This window comes from Falco peregrinus, chromosome 13 (assembly GCF_023634155.1).
Source record: "Falco peregrinus isolate bFalPer1 chromosome 13, bFalPer1.pri, whole genome shotgun sequence".
NCBI classification, from domain to species: domain Eukaryota; kingdom Metazoa; phylum Chordata; class Aves; order Falconiformes; family Falconidae; genus Falco; species Falco peregrinus.
The window spans coordinates 15,701,899-15,722,458 of NC_073733.1; the positions used below are offsets into that span (position 1 = coordinate 15,701,899).

The 20,560-nt window shown below is 46.0% G+C and overlaps 1 protein-coding gene across 1 annotated transcript in view; it reads right to left on the reverse strand.

The window, feature by feature from the left end:
• GPC3 (glypican 3) overlaps window positions 1-20,560 on the reverse strand; it is a 154,933-nt gene that overhangs the window by 129,305 nt on the left and 5,068 nt on the right. Inside the window, exon 2 of the mRNA XM_055818337.1 lies at window positions 16,363-16,524. Coding sequence (XP_055674312.1) covers window positions 16,363-16,524 — 162 coding nt within the window. The remainder of the gene's footprint in view (window positions 1-16,362; window positions 16,525-20,560) is intronic.

Here is a 20,560-nt window from a genome sequence, read left to right on the forward strand (position 1 = left end):
TCAGCTCCAATACATGCACAAACGCTCCTCCTGGAGCCTTCGAATATATCACCGTGATTTATGTGCACTTTCAGACCTCTACAAAAACACAAAAGGAGATATATCTTTGCTTGCCCAGGAAAGCCTTGGCAGAAAGGCTCGGCCACAACAGGCATTGACCAGGGAAGGCACCATCCCCACTTCCACAAGTTTTACAGCCCTAAAGATCTAAGGGCTCAGGTCACCACCTGACTTCATCATTCTGTGTAGCCAACAGCTGGGTTTAGTACCAAAACCTGGTATTAACTGGGCAGATTAGCTCCAACTCAGAGTAACTCAGAAGCATAGTTTTGGTACAACATAAAAGCTTTGCTCCAGCCCGCTGGCAGCCTTTCCACTTTGTAGTGCCCCGTGAACCACGATTAGCAACGTCACTCGCAGAACTGAGCGGCGCTTTGTCCACAAAAGGGTGACATCAGGCTCAACTTGGGCTACTGCAGCAACTTCTCTGCAGGTCCTGTCACCTACAACATGCTCGACTCTTGCTACAGATAAAATTGAATCTTTTTTTTTTTCTTTTTTTATTTCTCTTGCTCCATTTCTCCTCCTCCCCTCTGAGCACATGAAGGAACTTCAAACATTTTCTGCCACATTCATAGTGTTTGGAGTCAAGTCCTTGTACAGGTGATCATTTCTCAGCCCATAAACTTAAGTTCTCTTATCGAATTAGTCCCCAAAGTGTTTAAAAAATGGTATTGAAATGCCTTCCATGCAAGAATACCCCCACACACTTTAACTTGTTCGCACGACTCCTGCAGCACTGCAAACATGAATGAAAAAGGCACAGCCACGTACAGGATCAGAACAAAAGGTTTCATTATGAATGCATCAACGGATCGGTAATAAACTTACGAAAGATTTGCTTACGAACAAGGTTTGTTATGTTCTTCTACTACACAGGCGTATTACAGGAATGAACAGCTACACGGACACCTGAGGAGGTCTGCACGGTCACACAGGTATTACTCATGCAGATGTAGCTGTTAGGAGGTGACACGTTCCTGACATCGTATATTCAGAGGATAAAAAGCCCTCGCACATTCTGCAAGCAAACTCACTCTAACTACAGCTTTTGAGTCCCTTCCAGATCTCCGAATGAACGATCACACTTCAGAACAGCAGAATAGCTTTCTGCAACAGACATTTAGATTAAATATTATAACTGATTATAGGCAGAGCTGGTAGCCCTGCATATTACAGTTGCCTAATGCTTCTGATCTTTAGACCCTATTCCTACTTACCTATAATTTTGCCAAGCTCTAACCATCTGGACTGCAACTTCGCATGCCTTTTGTCTGCCTCAGGCAAATTTTAATTTCAGCCAAAATGGTTCGACTGCTTCTGAGAACGAGGCAAAGGAGAAAGATTTATTTATTATTTTTTTTTGCCTACAGTAAAAATTCCTGCTGACCTTTTCTTTTAATTAGCTAAAGCATTTCCCAGACTCTGAAACAGAACTCAACTTTTGACAGACTTTGTGAAAGTCTGTATAAACATGACGGTTTTTGTTGCAGTTTGGGGGTACGGTTGAGTTTGAGGGTTTTTTGCCCTATCTGCATGAATGCACCCAGATTCAGCTCGCTTGTGCTTTGAGGGGAGGGGGAGAGAATAAGAGCTGAAAATTTTCAGTTTTGTTTTCAACCTTGAAACCTCATGCTTTTTAAATGAGATCCCAGGTTTGGGTGCATTATTGCTACTAGGCATTAACTTAAAAGCAAAGTTGAAGTACTTGGAAGTCGGACACTGCTGCTCCAGCTCCTTGACTTGCCAGCTCCAGAAGCCAAAAGGTGTGGAGTGTACAAAGCCAGCATTAACCAGAGGCTGTATCCAAACCCAAGACCTACAGCTTTAATATATATTGCTACACTGCAGTGAACATGATCAAAAAAGGGTCTTAATTAGGCTCCTGAATTTCAGTTTTTCCATCTCTGGAAGAAACATGTTAGTACTCAGCGCTGAACAGCATGAAACAGCGTGAAAATGATGTTTTCGCATGCAATTTAAGATTTTGAAGAATTCTGTCCTTAAGTGTCATTTGGAAGCATCAAGAACCAGGCATCAAACAATGAGGAGAAAGAAAATGACTCATTAAGGGACATCCATTCAGTGCTTTTACACAAGGGAAGAAGCTTATGGAAAAAATACACATGATGCTATAATTAAAGGCTTGTATTCTAATGCACAGGACACAAGAAACCAAACCGAGGTCACAGATTGCCTGGTTTGTTCATAACCTTCATAAACTTCTCACCCGCAATAATATTCTTCCGATTTAGTTTTCTGAATGTAAATTTGCATTCTAGCTGCTGGTGTGAGACAAATCCAGGAGTATCAACGTGCATCTGAAAAGGTTACTTTCTCCCAGCTCTATACCTTGAAGATGCATTTTTGGGATCAAATATTTACTTACTAGCGAGTCTAATTATTTTTCATGCTTATGTCACGGTGAGGCATCACAAGCTAGAGAAATAAATGGTTTCCAGCCTCTTACCAGTTCAAAGACTGCCTTCTCATTTGATGTGAAGTATTTGCTTTTATTTAATACTAGTAACACAGTGCACTTTACAGAGCATCTTCAAGGTAAAAATCTATACAACGTAGTAAAAAAATACCATTATACTGTCCATTAGTTCAAGAAGTAAGATTCTGAACCACACCTCTTAGAAAATGAACCATTTCCCCAAATGTCAAATGCACTGCGCTTATTCTTCACTGGGACCAAAACGTGACATACAGGGTTACTAATATCACTTCCAAACTGTTATCTAAACAAACAGTCTATGAACAAAGTAAAAGAGGGTAAAAAGCAGCTTATCACCTCCAGCTTCAAAGCCGCTTCAAATTCCAGCACACAATTGCCACCTCTCAGCCAACACAGATGAGAACACCTACTCTGTACGGAAACACACCTTTAATCTTCCTTCAGAAATCACAAAGCTCATTCCCAGGGACAACGAAGGCTACATCAGCACAAGCGCTCTTCAAGGCAGCAGACCTTTCCCCCTTTTCCAGACTACCCACTTCAACGCAGGCACTTTCTTCATTTATTGCAATGCTGCATCACACTGTTTGCAGTACTACTTGTGCAACGCACACGCTTTCCCCTCCATGCCAGAGGATGGATGCACCTCAGCCCCTGCTTAGGTCCCACCCCCAGCGGGGGGGCTGCCATGGGAACACAACACAGCTGGGCAGATGTGAACCTACAGCAAACCAGGGCTGTTCATATAAGCACCAAACACCTGCAGAGCCCCTCAGTGTTCAGCCCCCCCAGGCAGATGCCACCGCAACACCCCACCAGCCCAGAGGCCAGCCATCCTCCTTCTGTGGCCCCCCTGGTTTCTACCGAGGATAAAGCTCACTAAGCAGCCACATCATCCTTCTGCAGGACGAGAGGCAAGAGTAACCATTCCTTCTAATCTCACCTAGAACCAGCTCGCTGCCTAACCCTGGGACAGTCTCACACATGTTGCTCACGAGCATCCGCGGCCACGCTGGCTGCACTGCCCTGCACACAAGCAGCGCGCCACATGCAGCCTGACAGCCAAGCATTACCCTTCTGCAGCCAGCACATACAGCTCTTCTGCAAGGAGAAGGAGAACCACCATGGATCACCCTGTCCTCCAAGAGAGGCTGAGCAGAAGACCACCACCCAGTACTGGGCTCCTGCTATTCCCTCACTCCCCACCCCCCCCCCGCAAAAAAAATAAGTATTTGTATTCAACATTTCTTACTGATGCATTAACAACAGGAGCCAACCCCTCCTTGCAGCAAGTATTTCAGTCATAAGAAATGCCATGCAAGAGATTCAGCATTCTCCTGGTCATTTTTAGACAAGACTTTTTTTTTTTTTTAAATGTCTTTTCTACGCAAGAGGAGGCTTAGCTGTAGAACCATGCACCAGCTGTGCACCTGAGCCCTGCCTCTACCCAGCTGAGGGGGGCAACGCATTACACCACGTGTGAAAATCTCAGAGATGTCCATCCAGCCCTCACTAAGTACATAACAATTCCCAAAGGTTTCATAAGAAGGTCGATCACGGCTGTGCAGCCGGACATCAGAGACCGAGCACTGCCCTGACAAACAGCAGCATAAATAACAATCTTAAAAGCCCCATCCAGAGGGAAGCTGTGCACCTAAACGAACCAGCAGAGATTTCTCTAGTGCAAATGGCAGTTCTCACCCTGCTATGATGTGGGCTGGCATGCTCAGCTGGAGGACCAGGGATACCATTTTCTTCCATTTAAAGAACTACTTGGCATTTATGAGCCAATATTTAAGAACAGTTCATAGCTCACTTACATGGGAAACTGAAGCAGATTGAAATTATTTCATAATTAAAAGGCAGTAAAAGCATGTGTGTCATTACAATATAATTCTTCAGAAATTCAGTAGCAATTTGATTTTATTTTTTTAATGAGACAGACTCAAAAGAATGAATCGATCTGAGGAGCCTTCACATTCTTCCCTCCCCTTTTAGTGTAAGCCAGTCTCCTGACATGGATTACTAGGCCTATTTAATTTCCTTTCCCTAAAAAAAGGAACATCATTTTTCACTGCAATCATAATAGGAATTTGACCAATACAAATATGTCGTATTACTGAAATCTGTTACTCACCAGTTCCCTTCAAAAAGAATGAGTTCCAAAGCTGAGCTGTAATCCTAGAGGTAGCCTTACTGTTCTCTACCGCTTTTAAAATTGCTTCTTTATGACATTCAATCATAGATTTTCTGACTTGAAGATGACAAATTTGGGAAGAGCTAATCAGCAACAGAATTCATTTACAATTGATCTACACTGCTGTTTATTTTGCCTTGTCTCAGAGGGCTGGGTTTTTTAATCTTCACTTTCTAACCAACAGGTTTATGTGATTATTTTTTTTCCAAGCACACATTCAGATGATTTTTTTTTCCAATTAAATTTTTTTAAAAAAAATAAAATCAGCAGATTAAGTATGTGACACTTTCTACGTTTCATCCATCATAGAAGATGCATTGATTCCTAAATGCATCACTTCATGGAAACGCATTTACTTTCACACATGAGAGTTTTTACTAGCCTCCTGTGCAGCACCGACTGCCATCTGCAAACCCAGTTGTCCCACTGACCCACTGGTGTTGCGTGGGACAAATGGTCCCAATCCAGCATCACATCAAAACCACACAAGGCAAGCCAGCCGGTGCGCACACTACAGCAATCACCGATTTAAGTCTAACCGCTGCTAAACCCAGCATTGAAAGTTACTTAGCTCCTTGCATAAATACACCCTGAAGTATTTTCCTGTGCCTTTTTAGCGTAAGATCTGAGCCTGCCAAAGTATCACCACCCCAGCAACGTTACTTCCAGGCACTACAGCAGAGGGAAGTGGGGGGGGAGGTGGGGAGGTGGAGGGGGAAAGGGCATTTCATCATGTTGGTCACCAATTTTTATTTTGTAGCAGTTTTGAACTAATCTGCAATGCAAAGCAGAGCTGAAAACGTTCAGGCATACTGCAAGCAATTCCTTCATTCATTGTGGGGCGACAGGAATTGATTTTGGCCTCAGCCCCCACCCCCAGCAGGAGCACACAGGTTGTAGGGGGGGGGGGTGGGGGGGGTGTCGACCAGCTGCCGTGTCATTGAGACTTTTGGATCAATATTAAGAGCAAAAATATTTTCCCTTTGTGGGAAAAAAAACCTGTTAGGCCTATGTTTATCAGAAACCATGAAGGTTTAATCTTACTGGCTTAAAAAAAAAAAAAAACAAAAAAACACCACAAGGAAGGCAATTGAACCAGACAGCAGCTATTGCATTTTCAGCTGGGGAGAGCGCTGCCAGCCCAGGGCACTGGTGACACAAATGCCATCCCTTCCCTAACATCACCAAGAGTTAGGTCTCTTTCCAGTCGCTTGGTGGGATCTGTCTCTGAGATGCACTTGGCTCACATCCCTCTGCCACCAACGTGCAAGATCTTTAATTCCAAATTCATACACCCACACGACACACCCAGGACCTCGTGGCCTGTACAGATGCTTCATCCCCACAAGTGCTCTGGTGGCAATAGCACAGAGGGACAGCAGGACGGTACAGCCAGGCTGTCACATTATTTTAGCCTGTGGTCAACTGTAGCCTTCAAACCCTGTGCAGCACAACTCCGCTACACACAAGGGAGACAGCAGAGACTCGCCTGTCGCTTCAGCTCTGTTGGAGACCTTAAGCAGCAACCAGGTTCAACCTGCCCCAGCTGCTGGTCACCAACCTGGTCCAACCCCTTCGCTTTGCTGTGGGACCCAGCCCTGCAGCAGGGAAAAACGGGAGGTTTAAGGCTGTCCCAGAAGCCACAGCAAGTTTTGGTCAATCTTTGGGAAGCACCAGGCCACCCAGAGACTGCAGCTGAGGCCACTCCAACCCCAGAAACTCAGCCGTGCCCAAACCTCCCAGCTCCCAGCAGCTGGTGTAATCAGGTTTACAGAAAGGACCTGCAGTGCACCTTTAGCACCTAAAAATGAGGCATTTCTTCCCCATTAGGCAAGTTTTCTTCCACCCACGCCTGCCCTCAGGGCTTTCCCCCTGTCAAAGCTTTTCCAATGCTGCTGATGTCAGGCAAGTTACCCTTTGATGCAAGGGGGCTTCCCCTCGCCCCTCGGGTCACAGCTGACTTGGGTGGAGAAACTGCATCACAGGCCCATCAAACCAGCTACATAGCAAAAAAAAAAAAAAGAAAGGAGAGGGGGCTAGAGAAAATTCCAGCAACTCTGTAACTCAGCGTATTTGCAGGCAACAAGACATGGGTCCTCTCCTACTGCGCTGAGAGATGGTCACTATGCAACAACGTGACCATCCTCCAACACCCACAGAGCTCCTGAAGCTGGGATCTCATTTTAGGAGGAAGACAAGAGGTTTTAAGCACAGCCTGGTTCGTTACTGTTGTAAATAAACACTGTGTAGGCACTCTCCCTTGCTGCCTGAACCCCTGAAGCTACCAAGTCCCTCCAGAGCAACGCAGACCTCTGGGCACACACCGCTTGGAAGAGCAGAGGAAGGACCACCACAGGGACATCGCCTCCCAGGTGCACCAAGCATCCACCGACTATCCATAAAGCAACGCAAGATCCAAGAAGCTGCCAAAACAAAACCTACTGCTGAGACACAGCATCCGTGCAGCAAGCAACAGGGTCACCCCAGAACAACGCTACCGCATCTTGCAACACAGACAGGTACTCTGACAGCTGCAAGGAGACACAGCACTGGGTACAGCATCCCAGCGTCACTGGAGGAAAAGGGTTTTCCAGGTAACGCCTCCCCTGGGCACCTCGGTCTGACCTGGATGCAGCCCAGCCCACATCCCCTCCACAGCAGCAGGAGGAGGAAAACCTAAACCCAAACATTTAGATACTGTTGCCACAGACACAAAACACAGGGTAGATCCCACATCCCTCAGCACCTCTCCACCACCCCTGCCAGACTCATCTGCTTTATTTTCTAATGAGCAACACGTACTACGAGCCTGCCACACTTGCTCCTTTGCTGCTCTTGATCTCAGAAAGAATGTGGAAGGCGTGCCTCCTCTGGGCTGAAGGAATAAAGCTCATTTCAAACTACTGCAATTGAGGAGTGAAAGATTAGACCAAGACACTCCTGTGATTTTAGAACATTTTAAGGATAAAGCCCAAGGCTTCAGACATGGACCATCAGTGCCTCCAGTGTGCCCAAAAGTTACACAGGCTTCTACACACCAGGTAACCCAAGGCACTGCCAGCTATACACACTTGTGTAGAAAGCTCTCACCTACCCTCGCTATCTGAGCAGCATTTTTCACAGATTAATATACTTTCACACTAAAATGAAAGATTATAAATTGCTAAAATTGATTTCACATCAGTGGTGAAGTGAGAGTGAGTAACACACCTGAGGTGACCCAGCCAGCTCGAGGGAACGTGAAACCACCGCGTATTGACAGTTTAATTGGCTCAGCACAAGTTCATTTCCCTCAGATGAAATGCACCATTGGCCATTTTATCGCTATATCTTATTGCTGCTTTAAAAGTAAAGTAGATGACAATCTAGCAAAATGTTTTCTTTACAGAGACAGTCCTGCCTTTATGGCTGGGTGTTGGCTTTTTCCCCCCATTTGCTCCCCAGCAAATGCAAACCAGCTCTGCATGATGAGAATGCCTCTACTTATCCTTTCAGGCCAAGAGATGGAAGATGCCACCATGTCCATTTCTGTACCGGAATTACAAAGGAAAAAAAAAAAACCAAAACAAAACAAAAAGGCACCAAGCAGTTCTATAAATACCACATTCAAGGGTAACACGACATTTAGATCATCCTACTGCAAGCTAGAAAGATGTAATTTGACTGCTTTATAGCATTAGGAGGTATTTTAAGAATGTTAGTACTTGAACTATCAAAGGATGATAACTTGCAGCTCAGAAGGTAATTACAGAAGACAGCCCACACTTGTAGAAGCGGAAGACTGGTAGAACACAGGAGCCCCTGCTCCCCAGTTATCTCACAGCTCACTCCCAACAGGGAGCGCAGGCAGAGGACGGTGTTTTGCCAGCAGGGGTTCAAAGCAGGCAAGACAGAGGCAGCACCACTGCGGGGATGCAACCACGGAGATGCTGCAGGAGACACCGCAGGCATCTCAGCAAGGCCACCATGTTCCTGCAGACACCCAGCCCAGACACCTCCCCATCCAAAAGGTCCACATCTCCCACGGGGGCAGAGCACCACAGACACAAGAGGATGCGGGTGCAGCATCTGCCATGGCCGTGCGAAGGGATCAGCCCCGGGGGGCCCATGGCCAGCCCCTCCCTACACCTCTCGGAAGCCAGGGGAGCACCATCCCCTTCCACAGCAGAAAAGCAGCGGCAGAGCTGGCAGGGGACAGTACCCCAGCAGCAGAAGGCAGGTTCACAAGCACCCAGGAATTGCTCTGCTCTTTCAACTGGAGACTCCTAAGCTCAGACACCCAGCGCAGTGTTTAAAAACTGCTGAAGCAGCATGTAGGCGGTCACAAAAAGCCCCCTATTAACCTCCAAGCCTCATTTCACTGATCAGGGGAAGGGCATCAGCAGTATTTAATTACAGGGGAAAACAGAGGCAGGACACACTGGGAAAGGATCTCAACCACATGCAATTCCCCACAGCTGCACCCTCCAGGCCACAGAGGCCCAAAAGCAGGGGCTGGAGGACCAGGGACATCTCCTGCCACGCACTTCAGTCCCCTACAGATGTGCCACGGAGCTGCTGCTAGCCCTCTGCAAAGGGCACAGTGCAACTTCTTCCTACAGCAGCCAACCTATGGATACCCAACATGGGGACCGCACAGGGGTCCTCCCTGCAAGGAAACGCAGATGGGAACCGGAGAGGCTGTCGGTGCAGGTGTGCACTGCAGAGCTCAAAAGGGGGTGCAGGGAAACAGCAGCAAAAGCCAACAAGCTCCCTCCTGCAAGGAGCACCCCAAAGATGCATGCCAAGCTCTCCAGCAGCTGTGAGCAAGGGCTGTGCAAAGCTGTCCAAGATGCACCAGGATTTTGGAAGATCAGGGGAATGTGACCACTCCGGTATTGACCAAAGCAGAGGAAAGGGAGCCCAGGCAAGACGGGAGCCCCTTACCTCAGGTTCAGCATCATGAGGAGCACCCCCATCCAGCACACCCAGAGCCTGGCAAGCTGCATGCCAGTGCAGTGCTGGCATTGAAATCCCAGGCAGCAAAGGAAGAAACAAAAGCAAAACCAAACATCTTTCAAAATCTCTCTTCCCGGTAGCGTGTACTGTCACGCAATACTTCCAAACCCATGGTTTATGCGGCTCAGGAGGGCAGTTTCATGCCCTAACTCCCGCATGATGGATTTTACAATTTGTTAAAGAAACTCATCAATCCTCAGCAGTCATTTTTAAAGCCCAAAGCTTCTGCTAACTCCTGCATTTTGCTGATCCCCCAATTTCAAATCATTTGAAACTGCTGCTACTATTACAGCTCTGCTCCTAAAGCTAAGCATTATAGCACACTCTAGACTTCCAGCTTCGTATGCGAGTGTAATAAACAGATTAACCATGATTTATGAACAATAAGTTCTGGTTATTTGAAAGGAAACATAACCTCCCTAGACCAATTCTGACAACTAGAGATCTCTCATTATGCAGACAGCAATTTCCACCTACCTGTAATGATCAGTTTAGAACATCGTTATCAACCTGGGAAACGTATCGCCATAGTTTTCCACTACAAACTTTGTGCATCCAAAGCATCTGGCAGGAACCACTGCCAAAGGCAGAATACCAGCTTGAATTGACCCAGCGAGACAATTCCTATTTTAAATACACATTAATAAAAAAAAAATTAAAATAATAACAACAAAACAAGAAGCTTTCAGAGGGAAGAACTGCCACTGTGGAGAAGGATGCAGCAAGACTTTAGTTAGCAGAGGACTAATTAGGAACAGGAATTATAATATGATAGAGAGATCGATTTGTGGTGCTTATTTACTTGTAAAATCTAATTAGACTTTTAATATTCTCTTCCAAAAATTAATTCATTCTCTGAGTCCACTCTAAAATGTCAGCTTAATATTTTACAAGCCCACAAGCAAGAGTTCATTTTCATATGCACTTTTCACAACGTACCTGCAGCTATTAAGCTGACCACCCCACTCATATCACATTTGACTACTGCTAAGAACCTTGTTTATTTGCATTTATTCAGTTAACCATAATCACTTTCCTTCTCCATAGAAAAGCTGCACAAAAAGCCTGGCTGATGATCCAAACCTGCACAGTGGTTAGATGTTCGAACCTGTGCGCACACCACAACGGTGGCCTGCTGGTCCCCAGGGCACATCTCCAAGACCTCCAAACGCTCAGCACCTCTCACTTCCACTGCTTTACACATCCAGAAATAGTTATCCAAATAGCTATCAACTCCCACTCGCCCTGTATCGCCTCCTTCCTCCTGCCCCACACTGTAAGCGGTCTGCAGAACCACACGGTGCTAAAGGCCTGCCAGGGCTCTTCCTACTGCTGACACCTGAAATACCCTCCTGCACTCACTGTCAGGCTTAATTGGCTTAAAGACATTGGAATATTAAACTATTCCAAACAGTACGACACAAGCTCTGCTGGGCAGTGCTGCTACCTGCAGACCCTCCTCAGTGATTAATGAGCAATAGCTCCCACCCCGCAGCCCATCTCTTCTCACCTAATTGATGACACGTGCATCTTGGACTTACCTATGCAGAGCATAATTAGTAAAGATAAAAGTTTTTTTATATATTTAAACCTATTTTACAAAAGAAATCTCAACTCCCTCACCTTGACTCTAAAGTAGTAAGAGAAGCTTGTGAAAAATGAAAAGCCTTGAAGGATTCGGAATAAGAAACTTGGAGAGACAATCGCTGATCTTTTATCTTCCAGACTTCAAGCAGAATCAAGTTCTTCAAAGAAAACCCAATAAAGCCCAGACATTTTCATCATAACAAAATAAATAATTCAGTCATACTTTAGAGGACTCCAACATTAGGATGGGCTATTTGATATATTTGTGGCTTAGGTGCCTCTAAACTGATTAAAGATAACCTGATAGAAGCTTGCAATGTCAAAACCACCTTCTTCTTGACAGATATAAATGGATAGTGTAAATAACTGTAAATAACCAAAATGGCTGCATTTATGCCTAACAGAGGATTTACAGCCTTCAGAGCCACCTGGTAGGACTAAGTTACAGCTCTGCAGCACTGCAGCACACAAGGGGAGATGAACTGACGTCCTCCCCACACCGCCTGCTCCACCAGACCCAGCGAGGGTCCTGCTCCAGAGGGCAGAAGCAGGATTCTCCCATGAATAAGGGAATGCCATACACGTACACGCAAGTTTATCCGTATTAATTCATCATGGTCTTCCTAGAAACTACTCTGAAACACACTTCCCCAAACCCCCTCAAATCTCCATAGCCCCTGCAAGCTCCCCTTAGGTACCCAACAGAGCTCCATCTCCCAGCTGCCGCTCACAGAAGGTTAAATGCCATTGCCTTCAAGAGGGAATGGATCAAGCCTTAATTTAAGCCTACAAGTTTTCACCAAAGGGGATTCAGCTGCAGCATCCTGGCCCATTTTCCAGTTTGGGTAATTGCACTCCTGCCTTCCCACTGTCCCCCACATTCCCGAAGTCCCAGCAGCTCTGCAGCCCCCAGGAGCTATTTGGGAAGCGGGTGGAAGCAAGCCCCGAGCCCACACAGGCGGCAGAGTGGCTAGACTCTGGGTCAGAACCAGGCATGTGGTGTATCTCAAGCCTGACACCACTGCTACCCTGCTGGCTCCAGCAACCTCTCCATCGCTGCCAGATCGCAGAGCGGCCACCAACATGCTCCAACAGCCTGGGGTTTGCACCAGGGGCCACTCCAGGATTTGACCAGCATCAACAGAAGAGGCTGCAGAAGGACAACGTGAGATCCTGCTCATAGTTTATCTGAGCAATCACTTGGAATAATGAAAGCCACTTTCTCCAGGAGCACACTGTGTCACTCCTGCAGAAGCAACCCCTAGCAGCCAGCTCTCGTGTCCCAGTGCTTCACACTTGCTGGAGGGGGAAGACCATGAGCAAGTCCTACACAAAGCAATAGGAGCAACAGGTGCAGATGCTCCTCTTCCCTTGGAGGGTCCTTCTGTGCTTAATTGCGTTGCAGTCTCCACTGGTTAAAAAGTACCTTTTCCCACGGACAAAGAACTAGGAGGAGGGTACCATGAAAGTTGCATCTGAGGAGCTGCTAAAGCTTTAATTTTCTGTTAGCTGGACAACACAGTCAGTATGCCAGACAAGAAATTAAGTGATCACTCAAAAGCAAATTCCCAAACTTGGGAAGCTGGAAGCATCAGACTGATGAACATGAAACACAACACAACCCCAGGGCGCAGAGCTCTTTATTGGGGGAAGGAGGAGAAAAAACCCAACCAAAACCAAACCAAGAACCACCCTGGTACTTTCTTGTTCAAGTTTACCTTTCACAAAGCAGAGTTATTCAGATTCGGATTTCTTATTTAGGAAACCAGCAGGATTTGTTGAGGGCTTTTTCTGTTGTTATAGAAAAAGATTAGGTGGTGGAAGAACTAGAAACACCCCATCAAAAAGCCAAGGTCTAAAGTCAGGAGAAAAAGAGGGGAGAAAAACTGCCGGCAGGGCTCTCGCCCTTTACTACAGCAGGTTAGTTGCACTAACTCACTGGTTAGTTTGGATGAGAGCCCCAGAGCAATACTAAATGTCACTTGTCAAAAGACATATGGAGCAAGTTTTGAAGTGACATGGTTCAGCCTAGCTTCATGGTACGCACCTGAGCTGCCACCAGCTGAGAACCAGAACCGGGAGGTGCGCACCCAGCAGGGACCAGCACGGATACACTGCGTGGGAGTGAAAAATCCTACCCTCAAAGAAATGCTAGGGAAAGATTTAAACTGCAGTCAAAGCAGCTACAATCCATTTTAACAGTGTCAAACGCAGCAAGTTTCCAAAGGATTAAATCACTACTTAAATCATCTTCATAATTTTAAAAAATGCCTGTAAGACAACACTAGAAGCTAATTGTACTATTTAAATTTAGTGAAGGGAGGATTTTTTTCGTTGGGATTTTTCCTCCTTAACTGCAATAAAGAAAAGCCCAAGGGTCTAAAACTAATAATCTAATAAACTTTGCTAAGTGAACATTGTAACAGATAGGCCTGGATGAGATTTTCTGTAAATGCCAGACAATTTCCCTTGATCTTTATCAGCAGAGATGCTGCTCTGGCTTCAGTAGGAAGAAATTAAATTTGGTGCAAAATAATAACATCTGGGTGAGATTTTGTTTGTCAAGACTAGCAGTCCCTTTAGATGCCAGGCTAAAAATATTAAAATTAACTCTGAAGGCTTTCACATTTGTGTTTTTATATGAGTGGTTAGGATGTTTCCATACCAACATAAGTGGTGCAATTACCCGTGCTCTGTGCAGGATCCCTGGCAGACACTGGGTCCTACCCAATGCAAGACACACACGGAGAGCTGTCTCCCCTGCCAGAGCACGCACGTGAGAGTTGACATTGCTTTGGGCTATCCCACTCCTGCAGTCCCAGTTCCTGAAGTCACAGAGCATCTGCCCCAACTTCAAGGAGAGACACCATATGGGAGCAGGACTTGCAGGAGATGCTCAGGGACCACATGGGCTCCAACAGCTGTCACGAGTGCCTCTCCCCTGACTGCTCCAGCATCCCCCCCCATAGCTGAAACCCTACATAGCATGGGCATCCTACATTCTCCAGCTGTGCCAGGGCAGCAGAAGTCTTCTGACCTACAACCAGCTGCCATAGCACATACCTTGGCAATGCGGGAGGAAGCAAACAGCACACCAGTGGGGTCTGATTTGAGACACTGCACCCCACCACCAGCTCCCTTAGTGATGTCTTGAGACAGAAGCCTGTCCCTTACCACAAGCAGTTCCCAGAAACAAGAAACCAGACTGCCGTATCTTGGGTCCAAGTACAATTTCTGTAGCTGAACAGCCTCTGGTGCTGCAGCCATCAAAATGCTCTTAAACAAGTAGCAATCAAAAGATCTATCTATTAAAATAAGTGTTCTTCTACAGACTTTGAGATTAAATTTAAAGATAACAAAAGCACACAATTTTCAAAATCTAATTGCCCTTCCAAGTCCCAAACACTTTGTACGAGGTGAAGTGAGCTCCTCAGCGGATCCAGCTAGGAACTCCTCTCCTACAATGGGATTACAAAAGATCTTTAAAATTAGTCATGAGCTTTATTTTATAAGCAGAAGTGGTCAGGAACTCTTCAATCAAATGCTCTTCTTCCCCACCACCAAGAATGGCAATTCTGCATACCAAGGGTTTTCTGAGTAACACCAGCTCTAAAACCCCTGGAGAGGGAAAGGGCTCTCACGGCCAGGATGGAAATTCACAGTTTAAAAAAAAAAACACAAACAAAAAAAACCCAGGAAAAAATATCAGATCAAGGGATTCAGCTCTCCCCAGAAGAAGCAGAAATTTCAGAGCTAGAGCACCCAACCGCTATGCTATATACAAACTATAGTATCATAGGGTGCCACTCCTACACACAGTAAAAACTCTGATGTTGCAATGGTTTTGTCAAATGGTAGGGGAAGGAGGCAGGCACTTTGTATTCCAGCCAGGTTATTCACCATTTCTGAAGCCAGTCCTCATCTCCAACGCCTAGGAAAGCAATCTCTCGGTTTTACTCCATTCTGTTTAGCAGAATTGGAACTTAATGGTCACTGCATTAAGAAGTATCAGGAAAAAAATACACTGTTACCTCCTCAGCAATTTATTCGATCTTACATTGAGAAAAACAACACATTAGACTTCATCAGTCAGTTGTGGACTAGAACAGAGCTTTGCCACGATCTCACAGGCTTCAGCAATCTCTGGGTCTTGCTGTTAGTGAGGCATGCAACAAAAATAAATCAATTATTCTAGAAAAATATCAGCATGAAGGAGAAAAAAAAATGCTTGACTGCTTGTGCCTTCTTTTTTAAATATAGGCAAAAATGCCATTAATACAGAATGATGGAACCTCAATAGGATAGTACTCAACAAGCAAGCAATCATTTCACCACGCATTAACCACGGATAGAATAAGTTTTGCTTGTGTAAAGGTCCTAAAAAAGAAATTATTGCAGATTCAAGTGATACAAACTAGTGTGTATCCACAGCAGAAAATAATTGTCAAAGATTGGTTTTTCTGAGACAACAATACATCACATCACGTTATCATTAGAAAAAAAAAAAAAAAAAAGAGCTGCCACTGTATAGTGTGGCAATAAGTTACCAAGCACCCAGACACCCCCTGGCAGCACCAGGGACCACGCTTGTGAACAAGGCAGCCTCTACCCACCTTCACATGGAATCGTCAACTTTGTTTTGCAGTGGTTTACAGTAATCAATGCACACGTTATAGCATCACACCAGGGTGACAACCAGATCATATTACTGCAACCTGGGTTTTGGGACTGGCAGAATCAGACAAGACTGTACTTGCACAGATATTTTAATTCTTGGAGAAGTGGGGTTTTCATTTCTTTTTAAATTTGCACTTGAAGAGGTTTAGTGTTCAAATTTACATTTGCTGTTTCAGCTACAGGAATATTCAGGACAAGCCCTGCAGAGCAGCCATATACCAAACCAGGTATATTATTTATCATAAACATATATAACATATACAAACAATTGAAAATAAGTGAACAGTCCAGCCACCTGCATTTCTGATTGCCAGGTACTGAGGAAGAGGAGCAGAAGCACCTCCTCCTCCTGCCACATGCCTGGATGACCCCCAGCACTCACCTTGGAAGACCGCAGCGTTCTGGATGACAAGGAACTTCAGCTCCATGCTGGCAGACTGCAGGAGCTGCTCCATGTTCAGGCGGGCTGTTGCCTGGTACTTCTCCTCCATCTTCCTCGAGCAGCACGTGGAGCCCTTTGGGATACATACTTGCAGATCAGACCCTGGAAAGGAACAGAAGAAGGGCAGAAAAATTTGCATTAGGAGGTGGAATTGCTGGGAGTAGAGAGGAAACAAACCCCATACAGTGGTATCGCTGCAATTACTGTTTGGGCAAACTGATGCCATTTCTGGAATTTGTCCTGAGCAAGCAGCTTGGCCAAAGGAGAAGACTGATAAGGCAGAGCCAAGATTTCTGAGCAATAGCCCCCGAGAGCTTACTACGTACGCCTGCCAGCATCCCGCTCGCTTCAGCTCCCACACACTCCATCCACTGATGTGGCGGTGCTGAGCAGAGCGATACAGAGCATCGCCCTCCTGCCTAGGACATGCCCACCAACACACTGGTAAGGAGCTGCAGGCACCCAGAAAAGATGGAGTGGGAGACGGAAAAAAGGAGCCAGGATTTGTAGCTGTGGATTTACAATTAATAGAGCAACACATGTAGTTCAGCAGGCAGGATATGCTTGTAATTTGCATTAAGACTTAAAACTAGCTTAATACAAATAACTGTGTCATTTGCCTGTGATCTCCAACCTTTTGCATCCACAGCAATAACAGTAACAACAGAAGGGCACAACAATAATGACCTACTGGGGTTTTTAGTGCTAATTAAGACTTCTAAATTGTAAATATCTCGAGTCCTCCCACCAATTTCACCGTCCCATCTTTCCCCCATTGCAACAGGCAAAGCTATCACTTCACTTATGTGAGTCCCACTGCAGACGGACAGGTCCTGAGGCATGCGCTGAGCACTGCAAAATTGCCTGTTCAGCAGCAGCCATGCCACTGCAGGGGCAGCACCTCCACCCATTCACCAGGAACAGTGCAACAGCCAGGAAACGAAGGCAAGAGGAATATCGCTTGCTCTGGCATCTCAAGCTGTAACTCAAAGCACTGGTCAGTGATGCTAAAGTTTGGGGTTTGACCTTCCCAAAGCTCTTACTCCTGGAGGTAGTAGACAATTTTAGGAAAAGTGCTGTTGCCATTAGCTAAAAAGTGAAATAAAAACTAGGGGAAAAAAAATCACCTTTTGGGTTTAGACAACAGGAAAAGATGGAACAGAAGAGCTAGAAGCAGCAGCAACAAGAAGCCTCATTCTTGATCAACCTTCCATGGCAAACTGTGGCCCCACAAACACTAGCAAAGCAACAAGCTCATATCAAAGCAAATAGCCTTCATCACACAAAAACCCACCTAATATGATGCTGCTGTTAGAAACTCCAACGCTAAGCAACAAGTCCATTAAAAACAGCTGTCCATGGCCACATGGCAGCAAGGGATTTACGCTTCAGTGTGTGCCACCCAAACCGCATCGTGCCCTGAGCAGCAGCAGCTCCCTGTCAGGCTCAGCACTGCCCAGAACCAGGACTAGGAAGCAGTCCCCAAGCCAGCAACCAACAGCCCACACAGGGTGAACGGGCTCCACACACCCCTCGGCCCTTGCTCTGCCTTCCCCCTTGCTATAGAGGTTTTTTCCCCCTCAATAAAAGCAAGTTTGGCCATTTACATCTCTGCTCTGGAAGGATTACACATCCTTCCAGGTTGCCCTCTCCTCTCCTTCTTAAGAGTCATACCACATCCACTCTCTCACTAATTACTAGAAAGTGTCAAAAGTCACTTTTCTAAGTGTACTCCAGAAGAACAGGATTAATATTAATGTCAGTTCAATCGTGTACCTCCTGAAGAAGAGTCATGCACACCACCGAGGGAAAACCAGCTGTCAGGGCTCGGGAGCAGCGACAGCAGAAACCCTCCTCCCTCCAGCTCCATTTCTTCCCCTGGCACAGCCTGGGAAAAACAACATGAAACACTTCATCTGCAACGTGCATTTCACATGTGGAGAGGAGCTTTAACCAATGCAAGTCCTGCCGTCACCGCAAAACAACGCGTGGCAGAGGGGGAGAAAGAGCACCACCCCCCCAGCTCCATCTCTACCCGCTGCCTCCGTTTCCCCTTCTGCAAAACAGGACACGCAGCACAAAATCCTTCATCCAGCCCCCAACAAAAGCCAGCACCACAGATCGAGCCTCCGTGGCTTGTGAACTAAGCCGCTACGGAGGAGCACTGTGACAGGCACTTCGTGCATCTAAAAAATAACAGGGACCACGAAACCGCACAATAGCAAGACACTGTTAATGAGAGGAGCAGTTATATAACAGGGAGTTAAAGAGGTTTTTTGAAGTCAAATCCAAGTCAATTTACACTGCAAAAAGGCTTAGCATTGTTCCTTTAACACTACAATAAAGCCATACATTTCTTGTTAACACAAAGCTTATTTCCTCCTACATTTATTATATTGGACACATTTCAAATGGGGGGAAAAAAAAAAAAAAAAGCCTTCCATGATTAATGGAAATACCAATATAGAAAATCTGAGAGTTGGCAATTAAGAGATCTGTGCAAGTTAAAGCCAGGCATAGGAAGCAGCAAGGTCATCTACTCACATCCCATCCTTCTTTTTGGCAATTAAGCCAGTTTCTCCCCTTAAATGGATTTTTGTTTTTGTGAAGTAGAGGGACACATGCTGTAGCAGAGCAATCACAAAGGAGGAGGAAAAAGCCTGAGAATTAACTCTGACAGCTTAAAACGTTTTACAGAGATAGCCAACTAACAGTGGTGACCAGAAACGCCACGGTAAACGCAACAGGTCAATACAGGCAGGACAGGCTCTTACAAGCTACCAGGGACAGTCCTTGGCGCAGTGCTGCTACCCTGGGCCAGGGAACAGGGGCCTGACTCCCACCTGCCAGCTATTTTCTGTACGTGGCTTTCCCAGGGCTGAGCACACCCAGACAGCCCCATCCCTAAGTCCTAGCAGTAAGGGAAAGAGGCTTTGATGCCCAGGAGCCACTAACCCACCCCGCTGACCCCAGCCCCAGCAGATGCCGATGGAAGAGGGACAGCGCTTTCTGACCTGCAAATATATTTGGGGTTTATTCATGCCATTGCCTGCAGGACCCTCTTCTGCGCCCGTATGCTGCAGCACCACCCACGAGACCCAGACCCTATGCAAACTGTGAACGCTCCGCCAGCACCGTGGCTGCACAGACGCAAACGCCTGGAAACACACTGCAAGCCTACAGACCAGGCACCAGCACGAATTAAACTGTCACACGTTTCTGGCTCCATAAATGTAATTGAAAAGGTCCTGTGAGTCATCAAATCCTACCCCCTGCCTCCCAATCCACCCCTCTAAGCATTTTTGTCTAAACATAAATACCTCCAGCCACAGCTCCCACTTGCGAGATAGAAGAGCCCCTTCCACTGCCTAGCGGCCCTTACTGTTAAGGCTGTTTTTATCTCCTAACCTTCACCACCACCTCCTTTTCCTTCAAGTTTCAAGCCATTACACCTCATAATGCCAGTCAGCCCTTGCAAACAACCTCCTCCTGCTGCCATAAATCACTACAAATTCACTTTCAGAAAGAAGAGTGTCCCACAAATTACTCCAACGGTTTTATTAAATTGCATGGAGACATTCACATACCAACCTTTGCAAGATTGGTGATATCAATGCAATGCTAATAAGCACGGGAGCCTGACCCTCCAACACCCAGCTGCCAGGGGTGAACAGGAGCTGGATGCGGCCCCTTCCATAGGTGCTGGAGCCAGGCACCGTCAGAGCGCTGTGCCATTTATGCCATCTTGGGGAACAGCAGTGTAAATGCTCCAGTAATTTTGCATACGCTCCTAGCTGACAGAACTAATCTCCACAGCTACAGTAATTTCAGCAGCACCCTGCCTTTTCCTTCTTCTCCTGACACAGTGATTTTTTACTGAAGTCTGGGTAGCAGTGAATTTAATGCTTTAAATTTGACTTTGATGTACAATTATTCCCACAGATAGGTGGTTAGTACAGCAGAAGTGAAAATAATTTCAGTGGATTAAATGTCAAAATTTAAAAAAAAAACCAAACAAAACAACTTGAGATCATCTGCAGGCAGTTGTGAACTCCTCCATGAGGCTGAAGGATTGTGTTTTGATCCTAAGCATCCCAGGACAGCTCCAACCCTGTCATCAGATACAGGCAGGCAAGCC